The following is a 27,048-nucleotide window of genomic DNA, read 5'->3' as shown; positions in this document are numbered from 1 at the left end:
GATGTTATGCAGGTATTTCTAAAAAGAAATAGGATAATCTGAAGCTAGAGTGTCTAATATCAAGAAAAAAAGGACAGGCAAAAACTGGCAGAGGAACCGGATGCTGACAAACTAAAACATGGCAGTTTTGTCAAACATGTTTTACTTCCTTCTTTGAAACTGTAGATTTAATGAAGAAAACTCTGTTGTGTGGTGGGATTTTTTTTTTTTTTTTTAATTTTGAATACTGTCTAATAGTCTAACTTCAAAATTAGCATTGGACTGTATTGATATATTTAAGAACTGGGCAACGGATGGCAAACATCCCTTTCCCTCCCTCCCCCCCCCCCCCCCCCCCCCCCCCCCCCCCCCCCAAAAAAAAAAAGGGTGGCTTGCTTGGTACCACCATTGGATATGGTCACCAGTATGGTTTTTCTTTGAGCTAATCTAGTGCTAATACTATTCAGTGCTTTGATCCATGCTCTGGAAGTAATTGTAAATCATTCCTGATGAAATCTCTGGACAGTCAGAGTGGTGAATAACCATATGCATGGAGCAGTCCAGAGGGACTTGTTCTTTCGTCTTCAGCAGGCCAAGCTGGCTGTTGCATTTTTGCATTCAATGGCAGAGCTTATAAGCCTAAGAATGAGAGCATAAGCTGCGTAACAGCCGTGGGCCGCTGTCTGCTGGAGAGAGTAGTGACTGAAGAAGATCTGGGAGCTAAAGGCACTGAAGAGGAGTTCGTGGGCTTATGTAGCAGAAGGACCAATGAAAATACATGGCGCTCTAAGCAGTGCTGACCGTGCTTTTGGTCAGTACTCGAATACTGTATATAGTTACGTCCTTAGTTATTTGAAAAGCCCATTGGAAACGTTGGCAAGAATTCAGAACGCAACTGCAAAATGACTCAAGCAAGAGAAAGTATCTTGCAATAAAGGATTTGAAGAACTCAATCTGTTTAATTTACGAAGGGAAAAACTGAGGTGTCTTGCTTAAAACGTGTGTCTTCCTGCATGGTGAATGCCAGTTGCTGAAGAGCTCTATAATCTTCCAAATAAAAGCATAATGAGAGTCAGTGGCTAGAAGCCACAGTCAAATTTGTTTTATTTCAAATTTAAATATGTTTCTAACAATGGAGTGATTAACTATGAAAATAGACTGTCAGTGGAAGCATGTTTTCTGATGGATATCAGCTCTGATCTAAAAACATCAACACATACATCTTAGTACAGTTACAAGGTTAATTACCAATGTAACCGGGTGAAGTGTAAAGACCTGTTCCAGGAGAGCCAGAGGAGATGATCTGATGGTTCCCTCTGGCCTTGAATGGGTGAACAAATCAATTAAATACAGTTGCTTTTGCCAGCTGGAAAAGGTTCCTCTAAATTTTGAGAAACAAGAGAAGGAAGATTCTGATTAGTAGATCCCAGGTTTTTCAAAGGCGGTGTTTGTTTGTCTGGATGTTTTTTGTTTTTTCAAGTGTTGCATATTATGGGTGCTGTGGTTTGAATGGTTCTGAAAATGTGTGGTCTATGTGACAAACACAGAAATATCCAAGCGATGCTTTTCGTGAGTCACTCTAAATAAGTGCTCAGGCAGAAGGGGAGGCAGAGCAATTGTTACTCACCTTTTAACTCTGCTCAGCTGGTCTGAGTAGGTGATGCTGTTTATACTGACAAAGTTTCAGACAGTGGCTATCCTCTCTTCAGACATCTGTATTTTTCAATGAATACTGTTTAAATAGCAGTCTCATTTTTTAGGCCATCTCTTTTTTTTCCTGGATTACACTGGTTTATTTGTTTCCTACTTCTACTTATCTTTGGAAATGCAGCTCTACAAAGGTTCTCAGAAAGTTTGACGTGCTCATCCTGATGTGCTTTCATCAGGAAGTTTTTAACTGCTTCAGGTTTACAAACCCATTTTACTTCTTCACTTTACATTGCAGCAAATTAATGTAAGCTTAGTTATAATTTGATAAATGGAATTTAATCACTTTTCCCATGTATTTGACATAACACTAGTGAATTCCAAGCAAATTTCCTCACCCCACAATGACCCGTAGCCTAACCTAGATTCTCTGGCATATTATTGCTTTATATTTTACAGCTTGACTATATTGAGTGTGGTAACTGACTAAAAAAGATCTGGCAGTTCTTTTCTCTGATCTATTATTTAGTGACCTGCTTTAGCATGAATGAAGGTCATGGAACACTGTCTTCGTGGTAGTGATGCCCCATTTTTCCATATAAATTTTAGAAACCTTTTAATAAACTTTTTCCCCTGTTTCTTTTAGAAACTGGGCTTTTTTTTTTTTTTTAGTCCTTCATGCACTACTGGGAAGTAGATCTACTGGCAAATGCAACTAGTTTTTTGGTTTGGAGTTGGGTTTTTTAACATGTTTTGCTCTAGTTCTTAAAATTTTTAATAATTTTTTTATAATTCTGTAATCAATGCTATAATTCTGTAAGTACAATTCTTTTTTCATATTGGTATATACAGTTTAGTGTAATCATGTCTTAATCTTTTTTTTCCCCTTTCGAGCACTAAGTGTAAGTCTATACGTACAGCAACCTTTATGCATAGAAAAGCCTTTACCATTCTGTGTTGTACAGTAGCACCTGACATTGTACTACCAAGGGAATAATTTTCTTGATTATTTTCTTAAAGGCTTTCAAGGTAGGTGTGTTGTCACACCCAGAGTACTTAATTGCAGCTGGAGATAAATATATTGTTTGAGGCAGATGTCTGTGAATGGTTGGAAGTCTTCAATAGATTCAGGCTTTATAGAGCAATGCTGACCCTGTCTTTAAAGCTGAAGACTTAGAAGGCTTTTGCTTGAAACTGAACAAAACTGCATATATAGACCTTTGTCGATGCTATGAGCACTTTACTGCCGCAGTGTGCTCTGGTTCCTACTATTGGTAAGGATACACATTTCAGTATTTGCAGAAAGTAGAAATGTAGTAGCCAGTTATTTAAAGAACCTCGACTAGGTTTGGAAAAAACAAAAATTCTTTGGCATTCTTCCTTGCATCTTGTTTTAAAATAACCCTGGTACCATGGTTACAAGACTAGTCACATTGCTGTTTCTCCTGGGGATCTCATGTTGTGCATCCCCATATGTTCTCGGGATATGAATTCCTCCATTTGCTCACTCCCACCGGGCCTTGGGTTGCAGTCCCATGCACATCCACTGTGATTGCCGTAACAGGTCCAACGGGCACTGGTCGCTGCCAAAGCTTTTCTACTGGATTGTGTCTCCCGGTTTGTGATTTGGATGCCATGTCTTCAAAATAAATGCCATGCATTTTTGACCTAAATGTGGAAGATGAGCAGGGCCAAGGTATGAAACAAAAAGGAATGAATATTCTGCACCCAAATTTAATCTGTATTATCCTGAAGCTAGCATTGCTTATCTAGAGGTTTGTTTACAGTTTGAGTTGGAGGGAACAGATTGCAACAGTTTTTTCTGTCTCTGGGAGTCTTTGCACGTAGTTATCCTTTTCCACTACCGAACTTCAGATAGCTCTTATCTTGCTTACCCCACTTACCTTCCTATGGAAAGGTTTTGTGTGTGTGTGTGTTGGTAATTGACTTATATTGTTTATTTAAAAAAACCAAACAAACACCACAAAACAACCCCCCCGCCCCCCCCCACTCCACAAAACTGCAATAAAATTCCTTGGCCAGGCTAAAAACTTCTGTAAAAGGAGGTGAGGAATCCCTCTGTGCAACCGCAAACCTGACTATTGTCTTTGAAGGGATGCTCCTTATCTAGGCTATTGTTCTAGCTTTCCTGTCTAATTTCTTTAATGGGTTTTTTACAGCCTCTTTTGATTTAACTCTGTTTATTCAGGCAGACAACAGTACAAAATTGAGTAGGGAAACATTACAGACAGAACTAACCAGTCTTTTCACCTAAAGATGTCGACCAAATTTATCTTTAAAGAAAAAAAACAACAAAAAACACCCAAACTTGCTAGAAAAGGAATAAGGAGAAGGACAACTTGGAAGACCTAGTATGGACTGATAGTGCAGACACGGGCATGTTTTTCTCTCGCACTGCTCAGTTAAATTTTATTTTTATGTTTGTACTTAGGTTAACGATATTTATCCTCTAGAAAAAGTAGGTTATGTGTGAGGGTGAATAACATGTGTCGACTTAAGGGATAGTTCTTCCTGGGAAATACTTTTAACAAATGTTACATATTCCCTCTTCACCACTGTGCCACAGAGATCTGGATTCCATGTGACTGTTTTGGCTGCTTACAACTCTTTTTTTCTAAGACAATACTCGTGCTTGTTTTTTTTGAGAGGGGAAGTTTGTCTGTTCTCTGCTAAGAACACCAAATACCAAACGTTCTACTAGTTACTATATTAGGCTGAGTCATGATAACTGTAAACTTTGTGTATTTTTATTCCGTGAAGAGTAATAATTTGCTACAGTGCCAATTAAAGCAAGATACAAAGGTGATCTGCAGATTAAACGTCATTTCAAGACTGCCTCTAATGAGGAGAAGGGGTCTGCCACCTTAAACATGGATGAAAGATGTCTCAGTCAGCTTTCTTATTTTAGTAAAATCAAAAAGGGTTAATTACTCTTCCCTGGTTTTCTGAGGTTAGTGTAGATTAGGATTTTTTTTTTCTCATCAGCTGAAGCCTTGTGTTGCTAACAGAGCTGTCAGCTCTGGGAAGTTGATGAGCCAGAAGCTAGAGCATAAATGTGTGTGGCAGCTACTGTGCACTAACTTAGTACTTTGTGGACACTTGGTGCTTTCGTGCAAGATAATGTCCTCCATTCCTAGATTCCTCACAGTTAACCTCTTGTGTGAACACTTCCCAAATGTATTAATATGAATTATCTAGTCTACTGTGATCATGCACCTTAATTTATGGCACAAGAAGCTTGTTGTTCTCTAGTTGTCATGGGAAGTTCCCCCCAAGAAATAGAACGTCTAATGTAAAAATAATATGAAATCCTAATTTACTTTTTAGTATATAAAAAGGAAAATTACAGGCTTTGTGTTAGCAGGTTACATCCAAGCTCTCTGCCAAGGCTACAAAGTATTCCTCATTGTATAACGTGTGCTGGAAAACACAAGTGGGAAAAAAAACAATGGCCCTGAAAATGTCCATGTTGAATTCAGTGAATCTCTTGAAGAGGTTTTCATTAACATTTCAGCTTGTTTTCATAACACTAGATGCAGGCTGAACAGATTTTCACTCAAATAGGACACAACATGTTGTCATTCTGACCTGCAAGAATCCTGCAGTTCTGGCTTGTGGCCCTTCTTGGCAAGTGGCAGCCACACTGAACACCTTTTGCTTCTTCACTTAATTTAATCCTTCCCTCCCCTGGGCGTTATGAAAAGTTGTATCCTGCAGACATTGCAAGTAATTGGAATGGCAGGAAATATTTAATATTATAAGTTTGAAAACAACTGATTTCTAGTCTTCCATTTAGGAGGGTGTGTTTTTTGGGGGGGGGGGGGTGTTTGTTTGTTTAAAGTGAAGAAAAGATAAAATGATTCTTCCCTCCCCAAGAATTCAGATAGCTGTTTGCATCTACAGTTTTGCCAAGTGCTGTGCATCATGTTTTATATCAGCTCTTTTAAATGCAAGAGGGCTGTACTGTGTAGTTTATCTGAACTATTCCTTAGAGAAAATATGAAAGACTTTTTTCTCATTTCATTTCTTTTACTTTTCCTCACAGAATTAGAATAGGAAATAAGCAGTTCTTAGAAATCCTTATTTGCTGGTAGAAATTTGTGTGAAACTATAGTACAAATCTGTTGCATTCAGTACACTGGTTATACTGAGTCTTGTTAAACGTATTTTTAATCTTATAGCCATATCAAGTCACCTAATAGAATTGTGGCCTTCAATCATTACAAACTTCCTGAATACCAAATTGGACAGAACTGAATGCTAGGGAAGTGATTTTGTTTTTTCTTTTTCCCTTTTTTTTTTTTCTTCTGTAAACAATTTGGTTGTGAAGATCTGTTCAACATTAAAACAAACTCACAGGAAAAAGAATATGCAGCTTGAAATAAGAACTGGTCACATCATTAATGTGCTTTGTGAACATGATTACACTGAAAGCTTTTTCACTCTATTTGGTATTTTAATTTGGAAATGCAGTAAATGCAGTTGTGTGTCTCACTGCTTTAGGTTGGTGGAACAAAAGCTGGAGTTGTGCGTTTCTTGGGAGAAACTGACTTTGCTAAAGGAGAATGGTGTGGAGTAGAACTGGATGAACCTCTGGGAAAGAATGATGGAGCTGTTGCTGGAACAAGGTTAGTCTATCGTCAGATAGCAGCTGCCTTAAAGATTTTGCATCTCTATATTCTGTTTTGTTTTTTTAATATCTTACATGAAACTTTATATCAAGGGAGGGAGGTAGGCTGTAAAGCAGACTGTCTGCTGATGGTGGTGGGGGGTCGTTAGACACTGATTTGAATTTTGTGACGCCTACACATCTCTGAAAGTCTGCATCACCTCCACGTTCATGGGATTAGTTGATCTCCTACTCCCATGTGAGTTTTATTCATAGACTGGTAATGGAAAACACAATTTCCTGCTTTTTGAACGTCTGCTTGGTTTCTCAGCTTGGAATGAATGCTCAGTTAAGAAAATATCTCTGAGGATCTAATAGCTGAACTTAAGGGAAATCTTCCTGCATTACAGGAACTGAAAGCTCCTATACCAATAGTTGCCTCATTGTAAAGATTGGCAACAGTATAGCTGCTTCCTCCAATAAGTCACACTTAGAAAGCATTAATTCGTATCACAATTTAACTTTCTTTCTCATTTGGTACAAAGAACGGTCCTTTAACTCATTAAAAAGAGGTTTTACAAGGATTGTGCCAGCTTAACATAGGTGATCACAACTTAAAATTTTAAGTGGCTTTTGTTTATATGTAACCAAAGATATATGTTCTGTATAATCAAATATGCATACATGTATAGGTATGTATGTAATAAAATATAAAACTACTTGATTTAATTAAAATCTGATTTTTATTTTTAACTCTCTGCTATGACATTTGTTGTTGGCAGCTCAGAGGAATGTATCGAAGGGGAAAGCTATGCATGTTAAACTTTGAATCTGAATGGAATTTTTAGGAAACAGAAATCTAGCTCAAGAGTTTACTCTGTTGAATTTCTGAAGTGTGATATAATCGTGCTGTTTCAGCCTCTCAAAGTCCCCTTTCCAAAGCTAGCGTTAAAAAAAAACAAATTGCAATCTAATATAGATTAGATTGTCGCCAGCTGTTACCCTGTGCTTCAATACTTTTAGACCATTGATCTAGAATTCTTTGTGAAGCTAAACCATGTATCTGAAAAGACAGAAGTTAATTTAGTACTCTCATCTGTCTGCTTTGCTTTTTTAAAGGTATTTTCAGTGTCAGCCAAAATACGGCTTGTTTGCTCCAGTCCACAAAGTTACGAAGATTGGATTCCCGTCAACCACACCAGCGAAAGCAAAGACAACTGTGCGAAAAGTGGTTGCGACTCCCACAGCCCTGAAACGTAGTCCAAGTGCATCTTCCCTGAGCTCTCTCAGTTCTGTGGCGTCTTCAGTAAGCAGCAAGCCAAGCCGTACAGGACTAGTAAGCTTCTTTTTCTGTTGCATGCTTTATGTTCCCAAGCAGGAATCCACATGGCACTTGCCTGTGGTCTACTTGCATAAATTGAGAATAGAACAGACCTTGGGCAGAGCACAATATACATTTAATTGTGCTCTCTTTTTTCATTCAAAGCATGCATGAAGGAAGGAAATCTTAGCTAGCCCTGAAGAGTAGCTGAATATTTGAATATTTAAGCTTACACAGTTAATTCAGGCTGAGTTACTGCAATAAGAAAGGGGCTTGTGATGCCAACAAACTGAAAAGGCATCGGTGTTCTCTGACTGGAATCTCCATTTAGTTGTTCATTTTCCTAGCACTACCTCTGTCATATGGGGTTTGTGTTTGATGATCTGGTATGCACTAAAGCTTCCATAGATCAGACTTGTTTTATTAAGCAGGAAGCTTCAAATTGTCTAAAATCTGAAAGGTTTTCTTTTACTGTTAAAAAGATGAGTCAGCTCAGAAATAGAGAAGTAGCAATTGTCAAGTCTTTGCTGACAAGAAGCCTCTTTCTTTTCTTTTAGATTTGGTTTTAATCCTATGAATTCATAAAGGCTAAATGTTGCAAAGTACAGTGGCTCAGGTGAATTCTAACACAGTACTAATTCCACCTAATACACTTACTATGGATTCTTTTAAAGTTGCTCTGTTACATAAATGTCCTAATCTTGGGTTGCAGCAGTAAAACGGAAATCTTCTGGGAAAGCTGAATTTTAAAAAGTCTCTCCTTTAAGGCAATTAAAAGCATAGAAATAATTGGTTTTTTTTCCACAGTCACCCTAGATTTTTCCTTTTTTTTAAACCAAAGTACATAAATACATCCAATTAGAAAGAGATCACTCCCACTGATCTGGAACTGGTTAGCTGGCATACTGTCCCACTGACCGGCAGGTGCGGAACAGGAGAGGTGACTTACCATAGCCCTTCAAAACCGAAGCAGATTAGAAGCGAACAGAGGTCAACAGTTGGTCAGGGCAACAGGGTTAATACCTTATCACAAAAAGCGTAAGGGGTTTTTATTTGGCACAAACAGTGGGACTTTATTACTTAACCCAGTCTGGAGGTTGCACGGGTAGCTGCGGAGTGCCCTCTAGTTTGAAATCGGTGCACTAACGGACCGTGCTACCTCAGGTTCAGGGCGGACTTTGTGAGCTGATGGTGAAGCATTAATATGGACATTTTATTCCATATGCTATGATACTCTAAGCAACAAGAGAGTACAGTTACACATTGTAAACGTCTACGATATATTTGCTTATTTTGCCTCTGTGTTGTGCCCCAGGGCTTTTGCATGTTTTCGGCCGTAAAATATAAAGCTTCTGTAATCCATTATTTCTGGAATTAAAATTCCAGCTTTCTTCCAACTCTTTTTCTCAAGCAACGTGAGCATTTGGTTACCATCCAAGTTAAAAGGACTGTCAAAATAATTCTGACACTTTTTCTTTGAAAGTTAAGCTACTGAAGAAACAGGATTTCCTGAAATCAGTTTCGACACAGCAGACTTTTCTTGCTCCAATTTCTAGGAAAATCATGACTTATCTGGAAATTGCTGGGCTCCTACATAGTCTTCTCAATTATTCAGGGCTGTTGCTGTTTTCTTCTTCCTGTGTAAGAAAAGCAACTGTCAAAGTAGGTGATCTAATGATTTAAGAGGGCTGCCTGGTGCAATTTGTATTTATTGCCAAGTCTGAAGGAAGTTGATGTTTCTCTGAAATCTTTTGGATTTCTTTTGGAATCAGGAACTAAGTCAAGTTTGATTCGAAGAGCTAGAATCGTTAAAAAGCAGTATGTTCTGGAATGAGCTATCTTCTTGAAACTGAGAGGATCTGAAACAACTAATCTAAGCATCAAAGTGAAAGATGGTTTACTCTGTCTTGTACCTTTTGAGTCACTTGATACCACATTTGCAATAGATCGTAGACATATCATTCAAGGCTGTGAGTAGACAAGTTAGAGAGATTGTGTAGCAATCATGGTAACAGAAGGGGAAGTGTGGTTTTTGTGATGACAGGAGAATACGTCCGTGTTACGCTTTCTGTTGGGGGTGTTGCCCAATGCCAGCATTCCAGGCTGTATATGGCAACTATTCTTCAACGTTTTGATCTCTGAAAGGATCATGGCAGAAACATGCTCCTATTCTTGGGCAATAGTATTAGAGGCAGCTAAAGGTTAACATAACAGAAGAGCAAGCCTTTGTTTATTGTTTTTTGTTTTAAGTAAGGCTTTAACTAAGATGTCATTCTCCTTTAATACTTAGACAAATTTCTGAGCTGTGAAGCATAAAGTCAGTTTTTATAAGCTGTATCAGATTTTTTTTGGTTCAGTTTTTGCTGTTTTCACAACTCTTGTTCACTTTTACTACATGATTTCAGTTTATTTACTTTCCCTTCTAGCTCAAAAACTCTTGAGGAAGTAGAAGACAGGGCCATGCTGAATTTTCACTGACACTGGTTCCATTCAGTGGAGCAGAGATCATGCAAGGTCAAGGAAAACCCTAAGGTTCATTTTAGCTATAGTTCTCCAGATTGATTCATTTTTATCTATAGTTTTTGCGTTTAATTTTTCAGATTTTTTTCCCGGAAGTAATTTAATTCCAAGTGATATAAACATATGTTTTAATCAGATACCAATTGTTCTTCTTCGCAAGGTTTTAGCTGTAAGGCTGGCTTTTTAGGTCAAGGTATACGCTTTTCATCCTGGATGTTTTATTGCCATAGTAAAGGTGCAAAATGCTAGCTGGAGTTCCAAAAGCTTTTGATAAAGCATTTGGAAATGTTATACTGTTGCTGGTGACCCAAGATGATGACTTCGTAACTAGAGGCACAATGTTTTTAACTTGCTAAAAGGCTGCTTTTCTTTTTTTAATGCAAAAAGATACTTAGAAACATAATGAGCTAGCCTTTGTGTGAATCTACTAAGCACACCTTCAATTGAGGCCAGCCTTTTGTTTTCACTTCAACCCTTCTGTCTCCTACACACTACCTGCTGATTGCTACAAAGCGGTCTTACTACATGTGTATGGCCATTGTTAAATTCTAGAAAATAAAGTAATTTAAATGTAAAAGGAGATGGTACAGTAGGTCACAGAAAGCATTTGCTTTACTAACCCAACGTTTGTAGAGTCTGGAGATATCCCTTGTTTTCACTTGATACAGAACGATTTTTAACTTAACTTACTTTGTGAAGTTGACAGAAACATCCTCCCGGTATGCAAGAAAAATTTCTGGTACCACAGCCCTACAGGAGGCACTGAAGGAGAAGCAGCAACACATTGAACAGCTCCTGGCAGAAAGGGACCTGGAGAGGGCAGAAGTTGCAAAAGCAACCAGTCACGTAGGGGAAATAGAGCAGGAATTAGCACTCGTTCGCGATGGACATGATCGGGTAAGAGTGGTGTTGCTGTTCTTAAAATAGAGGCTTTAAGACAATTGACTTAATTTCCAAAATTGTGTTTTCTTATTGAAAAGGTCTGGGAGTAAGAGATGGTGTTCTAAAACTAAAGTAGTCCATACCTATGAGGTCTTCCTTGTGGGAGCTTTGGCTTGACGAGATGGCAAATCTATTTCATTTAACTAATTTTGGTTGAACTTCTCTACACATCTCAACAAGCGATGGTTTTCTTTTTATTATATGCATATTTGAATATGATAACATTCCTGTGCCTTGGCCCGTCACTTTACCAAATTGTGATTACTGAGGTATAGCTACATAACTTGGAAGAAATTTCCAAGATTTTTTTCTTATTCTTCCTGCTAATTAGCATGTACTGGAGATGGAAGCAAAAATGGACCAGCTACGAGCTATGGTGGAGGCTGCTGACAGGGAGAAAGTGGAGCTTCTCAATCAGCTTGAGGAAGAGAAAAGGTAACGGAAAACTGTCTTTATTAGTATAACTCTGTTAAAAATAAACTTTGCATTAAAAGCAAATGCTGTGGTGATTCTGAAATATGAAGCAGATTTTGAATAATGCAGATATGGGTAATTATTGTATAAAATTATATTGCAGTTTCTTAAAATTAATACTAAAAAAGAAACTTTCTTAAATTTGGGGAGGGAAAGCCAAAGAAAGTGGACTTTTTTAGAAGCTGTAACTATTGTTTATAGCTGAATTTCATGCAACTCATTCCTTTTTATTATTGCTTTCTGTTATGAAGGATTTTATTCCTACTCATATGAAATTAATGCATCATGCCTGATCTTCTTGAAACACTCTTCTTCCACTTCAGAATGAAAATTTTGATGATCTCACTTCCTGACAGTGCTGGATTAAGAATTTACAGTTTAGTTCTCTTGTGAATAATTTATTACTACTAGTCATGTGCTTCTAGGTAGGGTCTGTCTCTTACAGGAAAATCATCAAAGCCATTAATTTTAATGCCTTTTCTAATTGTCTTTTGCAACCACTTGAAGAAACGAACTGAGATTACCAAATAGGTAAAGTGAGGTTAGGAGAGGAAATAATCTGATAAATTGTTGGGACAAGGTTAGGTGTGGAAATAATCTGATAGATTGTTTTGGTGGATTTGGAATGCTTTTGAAAAGTGAGAGTCTATTTAGAAACGCATTGTGAGTCTGTCCTGTAGGCTCACGTGCGCCCCCGAAATCAGTCAGATGTCAACCTCTCTGAAAGGCCTCCCTAAAACTAAAAATCAGAGATGAGAAAATGCAATGGTAAACCCTGGCCAATTCCTTTACAATTTCCATGCTGCCTTTTTATGGGACCCACTCTCACTGAATTTTCAAAACAAGCACTAGAGTCAGGTCTGGAATTATTTGTATATTCTCTACGAAATAATGCAGTGGGTTTTTAAATTTAAAAAAAAAAAAAGAAAAAGGCAGCTTTGCAGCACCTCGGGTAGCCTGGCTGTGGACCTGCTTTCGCTGAATGCCAGGTCAGTGGGGGTCTGTTTTACCGCAATCCTCCATGGCCTTGAGCTCACCTTCAGCGTGTTGCTAGGCAGCGTGGCAGTGCCGCTGTGCGCCTGTAACCCGTTCACCAAAGTGACATCCTGCAGCCGGGAAAACATTTCACGGCTTTGGCGGTGTAATATTTCTCCTTCCTCCTAACCACTCTAGGCTTATTTACTTTGAAAGTTCTCTGTAATATGTATTCAAGTCAGTCTCAGCAGTGACTTGAAGTCAAATAATCTTTAATCCTCTGTTTCCCAAAGCACATTGGTGAGACCCGCTTCCAGTAATAAGTTCTCACTGTCCTTTTATTTTAGACATCCATCACTTGTAACTCCCTTTGATGCAATGGTTTCTACATCTGTCAGCCAAGCTGCAGGCACCAGGGATGTGTGTAATTCAAAGGAAAGAAGACATGCTTGTCTCTTGCTTTGCAACATCTTACAGTGTTGAAAGGATCAAGGGGAAAAGAGATCTGGCCCCCTGTTCATTGGGGTATACCACAGCCAGAGGAGGGAAGAAATAACTTTTTACAAATTTTATTTTAAGTCAGATATTCACTTCTCACTTCTGTCTTTTCATTCTAAGACTCCTGTATGGGCAAGGCAAGTCAATGTTCTTGCTTGCACTCCCATTCTGCATCTTACGGTTCATCTTGACACCTAACATGTTTGTCTGTGCTAGAGTTTTGATGCGAGTTGACCAGCGCACTTTTAGAAGGCCCATGGGTATCTTGGATGTGTCCTAACTTTCTGTTTCTTAGGTGAATGGTAGAATAAACAGAATGTGAGATCAAACGGTTCATTTAGGTCACCTCTTTTGAGGACGTGCAGAAGGGTGAAAGAATGAGAGAATCAGTGACTTAAAGGTTTTCTTTTTAACTCATCAGAAAATGCAACAAAATACTTTCTTTATAGAGCTGCAGGAAGACTGATGCCTTACTTTGTCAGTGGTTGTGTTTTAAAGACAGCGGCTTTCCTTATCTCCGATGCTTCCTGTGAGAGACTTCTCCTTAATGTTTCTTGCAGTTTGCTGGTACAATCAGAACGATGTTGCTGTAGTTCTGATTTCCGCTGAAAAGTGAGCTTGAAAGCGTTTTCTTTCAGTTATCTGAATTTTAATGAATTGTCCCCACAGGAAAGTTGAAGACCTTCAGTTCCGTGTGGAAGAAGAATCCATTACCAAAGGAGACCTAGAGGTAAAATATCTCCAGCTTTGTAAACAGGATCTATAGTAGGACACAGAAATGCAGTCAGTTCAGATTGTGTACTGTTCTCTAGAAGAGAAAAGCAGGAATGATTAATAGATGCAATACTGGTCCAAGCATATGCAAAGCATGTGAAAGTGATTCCCAGTTCTGCAGTCCTCGAGCAAGCTAGCAGTCCTGAAACTACAGGATTGCACCCTTAATTCAGTTACACACTTTAGCAAGGATTGTACTGTGAAATGGCTGTAGTTGTTTAGAGTAATTAAATTAATTCATAAAAAACCTCTACTTTTTGATACTTTATTTTATATTATATCTTACTAATGTTTCTGAAATTGCTTAAAAGTAACCACCAATTAAAAATAATTTTGAAGTTATGAAATTGCAAGTTAATATTTATGCCTTTGAAAATTAATATTGAAGACTAGTCCTGTTTGTCTTCGACCAATTTTTTGAATAATCCCTGTGCTTTCCTTAGGGAAGGTTGATTAGCAAAGAATGTTCTGTCCCGAGAATTATTGTACACAAAATCTAAACAGCAATTAATGTGTGCAATTTTTATCTTTCTACTGTTTGTATTATGTTCAGCTAAAACACAGTATGTTGTTATACAGTCAGAATAGGAAACATTTAATGAAGGATTACTCTCAGATATTTGAACCCTGCCAATTTTTATCCCAAATTTCAAATTAAAAAGCAAGATACTTTTTAGTTGTTCTGCTCTGTTGTTGTCTAATCAGAAAAATGTTAGAACTTCTTGCACAGCATAAAGTACAAACTTAATTAACTCATGTTCCTGTGAACCATTTATGATCAAAGTGCTAGCCTTATGAAAATTATTCATTTCATATAACATGTCTTTTATTTTAGTCTTCCATTCATTTTAAGATACCTATCTAGACTCTTCGTAGAATGCTCCTTTTATTGTTTAGTCCATGGAAAATTTTAATTTTTTATTTTTTGTTAAATCGGTCGATAGTCATGGCAAACCGTCTTAAAGACTCTGGTTTGTCAAGCTGCATAACTTCAAGAGTTTAAACTGAATTCAAGATAATGAAATGTATCCTGTTGTTTGTGTTGGAATGATAGTGCTAAGTCTGCAGGTGAAATATTTTTGTTTGTTTGTTTTTTTAATTTTACTGATAGCGAAAGAGGCAGATTTCGGAAGACCCAGAAAATGTAAGAGGGCACTTAAATGTGCAGAGAACATCCCATGTTAACAGATTGTGTGCAGAAAACGCTTATACTTAATCACTAACTGCATAATCTGTTATTGAAACATTGACTCTAGTATTTGTGTGCATGTTGCTTTCAGAGCAATTACAACATTTATCAAAAAGAATGTGTGTAATGACTAAACGTTGTAATCCCCATTAACTGAAGAGAGGGTGAATGTGTCATTAGAATTCTTCAGGGTCAAAAACTTTGCAACTAATTGAAGAGTATAGGAGCTTGTAGAAAATGACTGTCCAGGATCTTGAAATGTCTTTCATTTAAAAGCAGGATTTTAGTTGCTTTCTTCACAAAATTCTGCATGCTATCCTATGAGCTCCTCTTGCTGTTCAATAGATGCAGTATGCAATTAGCTGATTAATTTTTCTGAGGAAAAAAAACCCAGTATGTTCTCCACCTCCCCTTATTTGTTTCATTGTTTTGGCGTGAAATGCGAAGGGGAGACATGATTAAAAATATCTGAAGAATTAGTGTGCAAAGCTTTCTGTTTTTACTGTCTCTTCATGTAGCTTCTCTTTGAATTATGTAGGAAAAATATATGCTACTGGATAACAGAAATTGCCTTACAAGACGTTTAAGCAGCCCTCTTGCTTCCATAGCTCAGAATAGTGGAATTTAAAAGCCCTCTCTTTGATTGAACTCAGGAAAATTTATCCCAGGCTGCCTCCTCTGCTGCATCCCCAGCCAAGATAGGAAGTTCTCAAGACTAAAACTGGTTTCCTGCTGTGCATTCTTAGGTGTTCCTTTTGCGAAGCTACTTCAGCGATCTGGGTCTCCTCTATTCTTCCAATCAGGCTCACGGTGTGTTAGAAGTAAATCTGCATGTGCCCTTCCTTTCTCTTGTTTTGTGCACTCCTTGTTTAATCCTATCTTTACTCCTGATTTCCCTATTCTAATTTTTCCATAAAAAATGGACATCGTCACTCTCTAAAGGAGAGAAGTGGGTGATCACTTAGTTTCTAGGCTAACGCTTCATACTCTCAGTCGTGTTTTGTGATTGTTATCCCAGCAAGAAGGGACTGAAGGTCATCTTGCCCCTATCCTGGAACTGATTATCAGCATTTATGGCTTCAGCACAATTTCACAGTTCGACCTATAGATGGAGGACTTAACAGTAAGGTTTATTTTGAAGTGAAAGAGTAGCTAGAATGCACTAGTGCTGAAAATAGCTGATGAGTGGTCTCTGAAGTCTATTTGAGTGGAATTCTTTAAGGTTCAAGGCAGAGTAAGGCTCGTCCCATTTCCCTGTCACTCTTGACCTGACTGCGAAGCTGTGGAGAAGGTGAAGATGCTTCTTCTGTTGTGTGGTTTTTGTTTTTTTTTTTTTCTTTTCTGTTTGTTTTTTTTTTTCCATCCAGGTTAAGGTTTACAATCAAATTCTTGTCTTTTTTTTTAGTACTCTGCTCTTTTCAGTTTACTGTGCTCTGGGTTTCCTCAAAGAGAAGCATAATCACTTAGACATTTCTCTGTAGATGATCAGGAGAGAAATTTGAGTGATTCAAAATTTTGCAGTGATTTTTACCCCAGGGAAGCTGGAGCCTGTCCCTTGGAAATTATACTAGTTTAAAGGATAATCCCTCATGCCCGAAATGGGGAAAAAGGTGTCCAGCAAAGATCTCTGGAGTATATATATTTTTTTTTTTATCTTTTATTTCCATTTTGGTAGGATTTTAATTTATTTCCCTTTGTAATACATAAGAGATGGGATTAAAAAAAAAATAGTAATCAGTGATGGTATATCTGATCTTTGCAGTAGTAAAGCAATGTCTATAAAATTAATGATCAAAGTGTTTTGGGTTTTATGTAGCATAGAAAAACTTCAGATAGCATATTTTGCAAAGTCATGCAGGAAGAATTCTGCAGCTATCAGGTTTGGGGTTTCTTGGTGTTTAATAGATTCCTTCGGTGAATTAGAGCAAGGAAAGTATGAGTATTCAATTTTTAAAAATAGATTACTTTTCAGACTTACAATTCTGTTGTGGATCAGAACTAATACTAACCTGTCTCAGAGAGGGGACTGAATTATAGCCACTTATAAAATAGTGTTTTTTCCCTTAGAATACTTAGTTCCATTTTCAAAGGCTGTAAGAGGCAAAAACAGTAATCCGTGTTCTCGTGGGTTTTTTTCCCCCATGTACGCTGAAGATCTTCCACTGACAGAGAAACAAATCTGCTATGGAATTTCAAAAAATAGACAAACCTAAGAAGCAACTTTTAGCATTTGTGGATTTTAGTATTTTGGACCTAGTAACTACATAGTAAAACAGCCAACTGTTTTCAGCTGAAAAAGTGTTTAAAAAATTAAACCGCCAGATGTCTGCATGCTTTTGGGAAAGAAGATAACTTGATGCTGTCAGAAGGAATACTGCGTTTGGATGAGAACAGGCCTGAAGCAAAACAAGAGGCTCATCCCCATCCCACTTGCTCTGCAGACACTACATAAGATCTTTAACTGCCGCGGCTGGTTTGGAGGCAGTACTAATCAGCTTGTCACTCTATAAATAACACAGTTCTGTAGGGATTTTTAAATATCATGTTACAAAGATCAGAGAAGCAGCAGTGTCCTGCCAGCTGTGCACACGCTGCTGCCCTGTGGCTTTGGCAGCAGTGTGGCTTTGGAATTACTCACGCGTCTTCCTGCCTTTTTGGATTCTTTCAATCCAGTGTTCAGTGGGTAGCTGTTCAGGTTGCGGAACTCTCTTCTGTTAATAGTAGTTCATAGGGTTTGGGGGTTACTGTGTTACTTTGTTCTGCAGCAGATTAACTGCGGCAGTTAAGCTGTGCGGAGAACTTTCATCGAGACTGATGGATGCAACATCTTTGGTTAATAAACACATCTTCAACTTCATTCAGTCGTCTTCTGGACATCCACCTTAGTCCCAATGCGGGCAATCCCTGCAAAGCTGCTCTTTTTGCAAAAGACACTGTGAAGCAACAATAGACTTTCATAATCTTTTTAATTTGGATTGTTTAGTAAATTTAAACTAACAGTGACCTGTCAAGATTGACACAATACTCGAATCTCAGCACTTCAGAAATAAGCATGGCACCTGGTTCTTACCTCTTTGTATTTCTTTTTTCTCCCCCCGCCCCCTGCCTTTTCCCTACTTCAGAGGTGCAGGTCAGATTTGAACTAGCTGCTGGACTTTACCTGCATCTCTCAAACTTCAAGCTCTCTTGCGGGCCTCTAGGAGTATCTGGGTATCAAGCCAGAATATCCAATATTCCGTGTTCTTGCTAAAAATTCTACCTCTTTGTAAGCAAAAGACAGGAGGTGCCTGCTCACTTAGTTTCATCTGCTTCCTGCTTCTCTTTAGGAACCTATTAGAATTACAAAGATCTTACATTGTTTTTTCCTTACTTCCACATCTTGTTCAAGGTATTTAGACTTCAGTAACTATAGAGCAACCAGGCTGATTCACTTTTTTACCTGGTTTTGGAGAATCTTACTTGTTGCTTGCTTCCTTCCTGAAAGAGGAGGAGAGGGGAAAACTAGGAGGGTTCTGCAGTTATAGACAACCATTCTCTTTCTATTTCTATTCAAATAATTCATACCATAGTGACAAATGAACCTTAATGTTCCCAGGTCTTGGCCAAAAGGATTTTTATGGCTGAGACTTGAGATACAGCTACTATCTTAAAAAAAAAAAAAAAAAAAAAAAAAAAAGTGAAAAAGTTTTGATTTGTCACATGAGCTTCAGTGGTGAATTTTTGTCCCCTGGTTAATAACTAAATCATTTATAAAATAGGCCCAATACATTACAGAAAAAAGTTAGTGGGATGACAAGGAAAGGGACTTATCATTCTGTTAGAACAGATACAGATATATATACACATATATATTTTTTACATAACTATTCTAATTTGTGCTGAAAACTTCATGTACTGATAAATAACTTCTACTCGGCTGCATGAAACTTTTTGTGTTCATATTTCTTCGTTTGTGATTTTTTTTTTTTACATTTTTTATTTTTTTTTCTTACACGTCAGTCCATTTACACTTTCAGTCCATCTTTCTCATCCGTAGCATTTCCCTGTTCATTTTATCCACTGCATCTTCTCTGCTCATCATTGGTAGAAGATTCTGGCAGCACGGCCTGCATGTCGCTCCCTCCTCTTGTGCTGGCATGTGATGGTGGCACCGTTGTGTTCTCTTCCTTTCCCTTTTTACTAACAGACGCAGACCAAACTGGAGCATGCCCGCATTAAGGAGCTTGAACAGAGCCTGCTCTTTGAAAAGACCAAAGCTGACAAACTCCAGAGGGAGTTAGAAGACACTAGGGTAATGGTTTTCACTATTTAAATAACAAGACTGATTTGTGTTGTGGAAGATTTCTGATGACACAGTCTGCTGGGTGTAACACATGCTGGAACAGGTCTTTGCTCCTGCCACGATCAGTACCTGCTATAGATACAGCTGGAACACTTTAAAAAGTAGCATTAATTTTGAGCTTCAGTGTCGTGTGTGTGTGTGTATGCCTATATACGTATACTCACTTCTTCAGAAGAATTCAGGTAAGGTGTCTTAAAACTGCAAAATTAATGCTTGAATCCAAGTCAAAAGTAGCAAATGGGACTGTGAATTGACATAAAGGAATGTTCAGTGGTTCATTTTTAGAAGTAGCAAAGTCCATTAAATCCAAAAAAAGTAAGATCGACTGTGCCAATGCTTTTAACACAAACTTAGTATTTGGGGCTTGGTTTCTGAGGTCTTAAATAGTTGTGGTACTACTTGCTTTGCTCAATCATGGTTCGCAGTGGCTTTTCAGTTCTTTTTTTCCACCCGTGACATAGTCTTTTCGTGGGTATCCCAGTAGCGTTAGTAATACTGTTGCCTCTCAAAATATTACTGGACATACTTTGTCAGAAGTTCAGCAGATATCAAGTCTTAAGGATATGTGTGTGTGTGTATATATATATTCATGCTCACACATGCAGCTTTTCTTGAAGTTGAGGTAGGGATGAATATTATAAAACCAAGAATGTACTCTATAATAAGTACTTTTAAAAAGCGATTGCAGGTAAGTAATATCTTTTTCAGGACGTTGGTATAACAAGGAGGTTGAAACAGTAACTTCCTAATTAGAAATAATTGTGGTAGCTTTGCATGCTTTTCCGTACCACAAGCTGCTTCAACAGTCAGTGAAAAGCTCCGATAACGTGAGGACACTTTTTCAGAGAGAAAAATGGAGGGGATATAGAAGGAGTTTCAAAGGATTTGTAGGCTAAAAACGTGTTTGTATTTTTCTCTGAGAGTCTCATAGCTGGCATAAGATGAATTTGGAAGCAATTATTTCAACAAATAAAGACCTGAGGGTTCTCCTTTCTTTTTCAGTCTGCTTTAAAATGGTTCTGAGAAACATTTTGTTAAACATTGATAATATACGTAAGTGTAGTTTGTAAGTTGTTTAGCAAGTTGTTATTTCTAGATAACTTCAGAAAAACGAATTTAACTAAATTCCACCTTTAGAGAGAATATAATATGTGTGTAATACAAAGATGTGGACATTTTTCCTTTCTTAAAGCAATGATTTATACGTAAGTGAAACAACAGTTGGTCTCGTTTCACAGCCTTCCATGTAAAAGCAGCATTTGCTTTTACTTAAGGTTTCTTTAGAATTTCCATAGAAATAGGAGTTGACAAAGAAACTCAAAGGTGTTCTAATCCAAATTGCTGGTAAGAATACACTAATGATGTTAGTTTGCAACACGCGGTGGTTTCTTTTCAGTGAGGCCTAAGTGTCTTTGTATTAAACATATCTTTTATAATTCTTTCTTCTTTTCTTAAAATGCCGTTAATCATAGGTGGCCACGGTATCAGAAAAATCTCGCATCATGGAACTAGAAAGAGATCTAGCATTGCGGGTGAAGGAAGTAGCTGAGCTTCGAGGGAGATTAGAGTCTAGTAAACACATTGATGATGTGGACACTTCTCTTTCATTGTTACAAGAAATAAGTTCTTTGCAAGAAAGAATGGCAGCAGTTAGCAAAGAACATCAGAATGAGATGAATTCACTGAAAGAGAAGTTTGGAATTAGTGAAGAAGCATTGCAGAAAGAGATCAAATCGCTTTCCGCTTCAAATGAGAGAATGGCAAAAGAAAATGAATCCTTGAAAAGTAAGCTTGATCACGCCAACAAGGAGAATTCAGATGTAATAGAGCTATGGAAGTCGAAGCTGGAATCTGCAATCGCCTCCCATCAGCAAGCAATGGAAGAACTAAAAGTTTCTTTCAGCAAAGGTGTAGGGGCTCAGACAGCAGAATTTGCAGAGTTAAAGACTCAGATTGAGAAGATTAAATTAGACTATGAAAATGAAATGTCAAATTTAAAACTGAAGCAGGAAAATGAAAAATCTCATCATTTAAAAGAGATTGAGTCACTGAAAGCAAAACTGGTGGCAGTCACAGAGGAGAAAGAGCAAAACCTGGAAAGCCTGAAGACCAAACTGGAAAGTGTGGAAGATCAGCACCTAGTAGAAATGGAAGACACTTTAAACAAATTACAGGAAGCTGAAATAAAGGTAAAGGAGCTAGAGGTACTGCAAGCCAAGTACAATGAACAAACCAAAGTTATTGATAGTCTTACACCACAGATCAAAGCTGCTGAAGAAAAGCTTTTGGACCTTGCTGCACTTCAGAAAGCCAATTCTGAAGGTAAATTGGAAATCCAGAAACTTAGCAAGCAGCTTGAGGCAGCTGAGAAACAAATTCAGAATTTAGAGACTGAAAAGGTTGATGGAAGTAGCAAGGTTTGTATCGACATCCATCCTTTTATTTTTACTTTGTTTTTATTTTACATTTGTACTGTTCTAATCTGCTATAGCAAACTCATCACAGAAAAAACAAGTTTTATTGAATGCGTATCATAGTACCATCTGAGGAGGTTTAGAAAAGCGTTAACTGGGTCATGTCTCTAAACAGGTTTCTGGTGCTTAGTCAGCACCACTAAGCAAAAGGAAAAAAATTCGCTCTGCATTTTCTTGCTGCAAGCTTCGGCATGCCTCTGCTGAAAGCTTTGTGTTATGGAAAAGTTAGTTTGGCTTACTTGGGAGAAGAATCCACATATGTTAATACACAAGTTTTTAACCTTTGCTGGTAGAGGTATTCAGGTAAAAAGTGACTTGGGGCTCAATGGGGAAATGTTTCCTCTGTACCTTCACTACCTTGCCTTTCATCAAACAAGATGTTGGAAGAGGCTATTAAAAACAAAAGAAAGCAAAAAAGATCCTGGTGGAACTTTTCGTTAAGACAAGGGTATGCAGTGATGTTGTTAGGCACTGTTTCCCAGCATTTTTGAAGCACGGACTGCAATGTGATACGTCTTACCAAGATTTTTCTTGGTTTTGGATGAAGTGTCTCTTTAAAGTTGCTAGCATGGCGTTCAGTACTTGAAAGTTGTTCTGCCACTGCAGCTAGGAACAAAAGTGCTAAGATATCATTTCATTTTAGGGGTTCCCCCACGTCCCCAGTCTATGCGTGACCTGACAAGCTAGAGCTCTGATTGTAAGAGTAGTGGAAAAGTGACTGGAAATCGCTTTCCTAAACCCTTCACAGATGGTTCCAAGATACTAGATTTCTGTGGACCTTTGACTCTTGTTTTTGAGGTCACACTGGGTTTCAGTACTACCCCTGGGTGTGGTAGAGCCTTTTGAAAAATTACATCTCCGAATGTGTATTGGTCTGAATAGCCAGTTGAAACATAAATGCTAAACTTATCAGATAAAAAAGTTAAAACAATAAAGAACCAAAACTACTAATTCAGCTGATGCTGTAACTTTGTTTGGAAATTTTGAATGTACTCAAAAAATGTCTGCCATTAAATAATGTCTTCACCATTAATTCCAAGAGACCTAAATTTTAATGATTTCAAATATATTCCAAGATGCAATTAGTACTGTGATGTAGTCATCAGTGGAAATCAGCTTCGCTCAGTTAATGCATCACACTTTTTTTTCTTCAGTTTTTTTTATTTTTCATCTTACAGTGATTTTAATACTATAGTTATTTCTTTCAGATTCAATTTTTAATTTTCCTGTTTTTTCATTCATGTTTGTAATTTTATTTTACTCCATTTCATCATCTTTGTTAGGCTAGTAATCTGGCCAAAGAACTGCAGGGCAAAGAGCAAAAGCTTCTTGACCTTGAGAAAAACTTGAGTGCAGTAAATCAAGTTAAAGATTCTTTGGAAAAGGAACTTCAAGTTTTGGTGAGTAATACCCAAAAATTTTGACTTTATCCTTTGGATTTTGGTTTTCATGGTGAGAGTGTAATTGAAATCTGAGGATCAACTCTGACTGAGCAAAGTTTTTCAAAGCTACTTCACTCATGAAAAAGAAGGCAAGGGTTCGTGGCTGATAGGATCCATCTCAGAATGAAAAGAGCATTTCACCTGAGTTCGGTGTGATCAGGTTTTGTCTAAATAGAACTCACCTGTTGATGGATTTCAGATAAAATATTAAACCAAATCAAAAGCAGCATGTAGCTTAAATTTAGCCTACTGATTAAGGAACACGTGGCCCTTTATTATAACTGCTGTACAAATTAATGCTCGCTGTACGCATGTTTATAAATGGGTTTTGAAGACATTTTTCATCTGATTTCTCATTTTGCAAATTTACTTAAGTTTGCAAGTATTCTGTAGTTGGGTGGGATTCTCCTGAGAAACTACACCAGGGTTAGTAACAAAAAGTCATGCCTTTAGGTTTTACTGTCCCTGTCAAAATCTTTCCATAGCCATAGTAAATACTTGAAGTTGATGGAAGAGTCTCACTTCATATCCTCCTCAGTATCCTCCCTTTTCTTCACAGTCGAGCATATCTTCCTGCTGGTAAAGCTGGAAGACACTGGTATGAGATCGATCACAAGGTTGCAGATGTCCACTGTGCAGCCTATGAGCAGCATGGATAGCTTCTCGCGTTGAGAAGCCCAGAAATCACATCTCCTACACTGGACGCTCTGGCTGCGGTTCTGTTGCTATGCTAGCTGATGGAGAAGTTATTTTGAAAGTTTAGGGACTTGCTTGCAACCAAGGCAAGGGAAAATCTTGCTTTATGTTGCCAAATATATCTATGCTAAACTGTAATTCAAAAACTTCAGATCTATTTATGATAGGAGTGAAGACTGTTCGATTTTGTACTTGAAAAATACCAAATATAAATTCAGTGGTTGAATGATACTGCTATTACCAAACCTTACCTTAGGTTTTTATCCATTTTTCAGAAAGAAAAGTTTACTAGTGCAGCTGATGAAGCAGAAAACGTTCAACAAACTATGCAAGGTATGTCTGCTGGTAAACTAAACAAAGAACTAAAAAGCTGCAGAAAATAAATGCTGCAAAATAAAGGGGTTTTTTTCATGCGCTTTCCAATTTACACCTGGCGGTACAGCAGTTTCAGCAGCTACGGAAAGGACGGGATTACTTGCAACCTCTCTTCTTAAGAGTAATATACCTTGCAAGTAGATGGAATTGTCTGCATCTAAGTAGTTACTAACTTTGTTTTCAAAATTTTACTTGCATAGAAACAATAAAAAAACTAAACCAAAAAGAAGAGCAGTTTGCACTCATGTCTTCAGAACTGGAACAGCTGAAGTCTAGTTTGACTGGTAAGGAAGTCATAAAATGGAATGTTTTGAAAAATGCATCAGCTTTGTGCTTTCATATGCCTCCTGCTCAGCTTGCCACATCGTAGTATATAATGCTTTCACAAATGCATATGCCTTCAAAAGAAAGCCTTTTTTCTAGGCAGAAAACAGCTTTTGTGGCGCTGTGTATAGTGGCCTAGCAAGGTGATGATAACGTTAAGGAAATAGTGCAGGAAAGCAGAAGGCTTCCTGGCTGAGTGGATTCCAAATCAATAGTTAAATTCTTGTTTGATGTTGCAACAGTATCGTGCTGTGGTGATGGTGAGATACCAGACAAAGGCTTGGGGACCAGACTGAAGCATTACAAATGTAAGATAGTTAATTCACAGAAGCCTTGTCCATAACTAGTGTTTTCTTTTTAAGGACATCAAAAAGGCTATACATCAGTCTGGTTGTCTCCTTCTTCCTATCTCGTAGGAGAGAGTCTTGCTGTATCTTTCTAGTTGTACATCCCAATTTAAAACCAACGTAGAAAGAAATTAAGAATGATTATGTACCCTGTAAGCAAGCCTTTCAAGGCATCGTTGGGACTGCAGAAGTCATCCCACAGGCTGCCCTTGCCCTTGGTGGCAGTGCCTGCCCTGGATTGAGTAACTTTTTCACTGTAGCTTCGTGTTGCTTGCATTGTTTGCCTTCCGCTGCTCTACTAAATAGCTGGTGAGTTGTCTCGCCTGTGAGATGTGCATACCTCTCTTCTTATATTGCTTGATTACCCTCTGATATGACTAGAACGCGTATCAACTTCTCATGGCCTGAAGTTAAGTGAATCACTTCTGAAAGAAAGATTTCATGACTAGTTGCTTTTTTACTATTTCTGAAGAGTTCTTAACCTTTTGCTACACTTAACAGTTCGAAGTTCAAACAATCATAACTTTTAATTTTAAAGCGGTAATTTGCAAGGTCTGTAGCATCAATATTGCTCTGTTTATAGTTCTTTACTATCTTCTAGCTAGTCTGTGCATACCCTTTCTCTTAAATTACTAGACTAACAACCTTTGTCTTGCTCAGTGATGGAGAAGAAATTGAAGGAGCGAGAAGAGAGAGAACAGCAACTGATTGACGCTAAAGCCAAACTTGAAAATGACATTGCAGAGATCATGAAGTCTTCAGGAGACAGCTCTGCCCAGCTTACGAAAATGAATGATGAGCTCCGGTTAAAAGAAAGGTATTCCATCACTGTCAGAACGTTTTCACATTAATTCTTTACTTGTGCACTCCCAGCTTCTCGTTTTATCTTTTTGTAAATATCTGAAGAAGATGCTCCCAAGTGTCACATTGATATGACAAGTGAACTTACTCTATCAAACTAAATTAATCAAAACAGTCTCCTCAGGGTGATTTGAAGAGCATTTATACATTTATAATTCTAAAATTCTCGTGTAACATGCTTCTCATTGCCCAGAGTAAACGACCTTTTTAATAATCTAGACTGTTTTGTGATTGTGCTTCATAATTATTTGATTACCTGATAAGCTTGGTTTATTTGGATATATAAAAGACTTGGGTCACATTTTTGTCTAGCAAGAGAAAATGTGTTTTGTTTCAAATAAAAATTGTACGTAGAATAGTTGTTCTTTACCTTTACAAAACCCCAGACTGGGGGCAAAGTAACTGGCGGCTGTGTTGCTCTGCACACAAGCGAGTGCTCGGTCTTACTTATGTATATTTAATTTAGCAGAACATTCTCTATATGTTAAATAATTAAATCTCTTTCTAAATGCTTGGACAGAATATAGAACTTTAATTTAGAGTTTAATTTAGAGTCTTTCATCTCTGTGCTTGTCGTGCTGTCGGCAAAAAGTAATGTTCTTTTATTTGGTCTTTCTAGGCAGTTGGAGCAAATACAACTTGAGCTTACAAAAGCAAATGAAAAGGCTGTTCAGCTTCAGAAAAATGTGGAGCAAACAACACAGAAAGCTGAGCAGAGTCAGCAAGAAGCTCTCAAGATTCATCAAGCTGAACTGAAAAATATGCAGGATCAACTAATGGACATGGTGAGAAGAACTTTAAAAAGCACTAGCTAACTATGTGCGGAATATTGTACCACTGCTGCTTTAACTGTGTTCCAATTGTTTTATCTTCTACCAGAAAAAACAAATCGAGACTAGCCAAAATCAGTATAAGGATCTTCAGGCAAAGTATGAAAAAGAAACTTCCGAGATGATCACTAAACACGATGCAGATATCAAAGGGTTTAAGCAGAACTTGCTGGATGCAGAAGAGGCACTGAAAATTGCACGAAAGAAAAACGATGAGTTAGAAGCACAGGCTGAGGAGCTGAAAAAGCAAGCAGAACAGGCCAAAGTATGTATACTTTGTTACTCTGCAAGTAATTTAAAGTTTAAATCTTTCTGTTTCAGTGAATCACTTTTTTGCCTGGCTTCACCATTTCATAGTAAGATTTTTGCAGTTTTTCTTTTTTTAACTTTTCCAGGGTAGATTAATAT

General features: G+C 37.8%; 1 protein-coding gene across 5 annotated transcripts in view; it reads left to right on the top strand.

Annotated features, from left to right (window-relative positions):
* CLIP1 (CAP-Gly domain containing linker protein 1) overlaps nt 1-27,048 on the top strand; it is a 60,424-nt gene that overhangs the window by 8,690 nt on the left and 24,686 nt on the right. For 2 of the 5 annotated variants that reach the window (XM_050906430.1, XM_050906433.1), the window contains exons 3-16: nt 6,151-6,275; nt 7,376-7,592; nt 10,797-10,994; nt 11,371-11,474; nt 13,656-13,716; nt 14,872-14,904; nt 19,136-19,240; nt 20,764-21,708; nt 23,049-23,165; nt 24,179-24,236; nt 24,479-24,562; nt 25,610-25,766; nt 26,430-26,595; nt 26,690-26,905. In XM_050906430.1, the coding sequence (XP_050762387.1) occupies nt 6,151-6,275; nt 7,376-7,592; nt 10,797-10,994; nt 11,371-11,474; nt 13,656-13,716; nt 14,872-14,904; nt 19,136-19,240; nt 20,764-21,708; nt 23,049-23,165; nt 24,179-24,236; nt 24,479-24,562; nt 25,610-25,766; nt 26,430-26,595; nt 26,690-26,905 (2,586 nt within the window). The remainder of the gene's footprint in view (nt 1-6,150; nt 6,276-7,375; nt 7,593-10,796; nt 10,995-11,370; nt 11,475-13,655; nt 13,717-14,871; nt 14,905-19,135; nt 19,241-20,763; nt 21,709-23,048; nt 23,166-24,178; nt 24,237-24,478; nt 24,563-25,609; nt 25,767-26,429; nt 26,596-26,689; nt 26,906-27,048) is intronic. The other 3 variants (XM_050906434.1, XM_050906429.1, XM_050906431.1) reach the window with 2 other exon arrangements.

The sequence above is a fragment of the Gymnogyps californianus genome, chromosome 16, assembly GCF_018139145.2.
Source record: "Gymnogyps californianus isolate 813 chromosome 16, ASM1813914v2, whole genome shotgun sequence".
Lineage (NCBI taxonomy): Eukaryota > Metazoa > Chordata > Aves > Accipitriformes > Cathartidae > Gymnogyps > Gymnogyps californianus.
Note: the sequence above shows the minus strand (reverse complement) of the source record. Positions and strands in the feature narration are given on the sequence as shown.